The 1,391-nt window shown below is 76.1% G+C and overlaps 1 protein-coding gene across 1 annotated transcript; it reads right to left on the bottom strand.

Moving 5' to 3' along the window:
- Positions 1–6: 6 nt before the first annotated feature.
- On the bottom strand, positions 7–1,194 carry MEPCE (methylphosphate capping enzyme; the record flags this gene model as incomplete). The annotated part of the gene is made up of 1 exon (XM_017803761.1): positions 7–1,194. A coding segment is annotated over exon 1 (1,188 nt), but the record flags the coding sequence as incomplete, so codon positions are not given.
- Between the last annotated feature and the right edge of the window lie 197 nt (positions 1,195–1,391).

Genomic DNA, 1,391 nt, shown 5'->3' with positions numbered 1-1,391 from the left:
CCCCCCAGGCCCCCTCCGGGCCCCCCCAGACCCCGCGCTCACCGTGACGAACACCACGTTGTGCGGGAACTCGGCGGCCCCGGGCCCGTCCGGGGGGAGCTGCGGGGCCGCGATGGGGCCCCGGCTGGCCAAGAGCGCGGCTGGAAACCCCCTCCTCTCCCCTCCCTGCCCTTCCCCGAGCCCCTCGGACAGGTAGTGGCGGATGTTCTGCCGCGCCGAGCGCACGAGCCGCCCGTCAATGTCCAGCCCCACGACCCTGCTGGGCCCCCAGCGCTTGGCGATGCTCAGGGTGAGGTGCCCCACGTTGCACCCCACGTCCAGCACCTCCTTGCCCGCGAACCACTCGGGGCGCAGCGCCCGCAGCCGCGAGTCCTCCACGTCGGGGTTGCGGTACCCGTAGTACTTGCAGTAGTTCCCGTACTGGAATTTGCGCTCCTGGCGCCGCGGCGCCTTTCCCGGGGGCTTCCCCGCCTTCTCCTGGGGTTTCTCCTGCGGGGGCTTCTCGTGGTTCTGGGCGGGAGGGGGGGGCGGCGGGCGCGGCCCCTCGGATTTGCTGCAAGTCCGTCGGCGCTTGCGGTGGCGGCCGGTGGGGCCGGGCTCGGGGGGCTCCTCGGGGCCGTTGCCGCCGGCGTTATTCCCGGCGCCGCCGACATTGCTCCCGGCGCCGCCGCCGCCGTTATTCGCGGTGCTGCTGGCGCTGTTCCTGGCGCTGTTGGCCCGCTGCTGCCCGCGGTGCCGGTGTCTCCTCCGGCCGCTCTTGGCGGGGCTCGCCAGCCGCACCTCGGGCCCGTCGTCGCCGGGCGCGTTGAGGCTCAGCGGGTCCGTGATGTCCCTCGGCACCAGGATCTCCACGGGGTCCCTGCCCCGCGCCGGCAGCGGCGAGGACTGCGGGGTGCGCGCGTTGAGCGCCCGGCTCACCTCCTCGTCCAGGAGGCTGTTGAGGTTGAGCGGGTCGAAGATGTTCCCGCCGAGCAGGAACTCCGACGGCAGCACCGGCCCGCACTCCGAGGCCGCGCGGCGCCGCCGCTTCCACGCCGGCTGCTTGGCCCCGCAGCTGCTGCGCCGCTTCCCGCCCCCGCCGCCGGCGGCGCGGAGGCCGTTGCGGGGCCGGGGGGTCTCGGGGGGTCTCTGAGGGGCCGCGGGGGGCGGAGGCGGCGGAGGCGGCACCAGGAAGGCCTCGGGCGCCGCCGCCATGGCGGCCCGGCCCGCGCCTGCGCGCTGCGCGGCGCCGCCCCCGCGCATGCGCTGGGGACGCGCGGGGAAGGGAGGAGCCCCCGCGGAGGTTCCGCTCTCGCCGCGTCCGAACCGCGATGGACGCGCTGCGCCGGCCCCGCCGCGCTTATATAGGGGAAGGGGCGGGGCTTAACGGGGAGCACGCCCAGAAAAGGGGA

Source organism: Lepidothrix coronata, unplaced genomic scaffold, assembly GCF_001604755.1.
Source record: "Lepidothrix coronata isolate B3197 unplaced genomic scaffold, Lepidothrix_coronata-1.0 Scaffold3679, whole genome shotgun sequence".
In the NCBI taxonomy this organism is placed as follows: Eukaryota; Metazoa; Chordata; class Aves; order Passeriformes; family Pipridae; genus Lepidothrix; species Lepidothrix coronata.
This window is presented reverse-complemented; position numbering and strand designations above follow the sequence as displayed.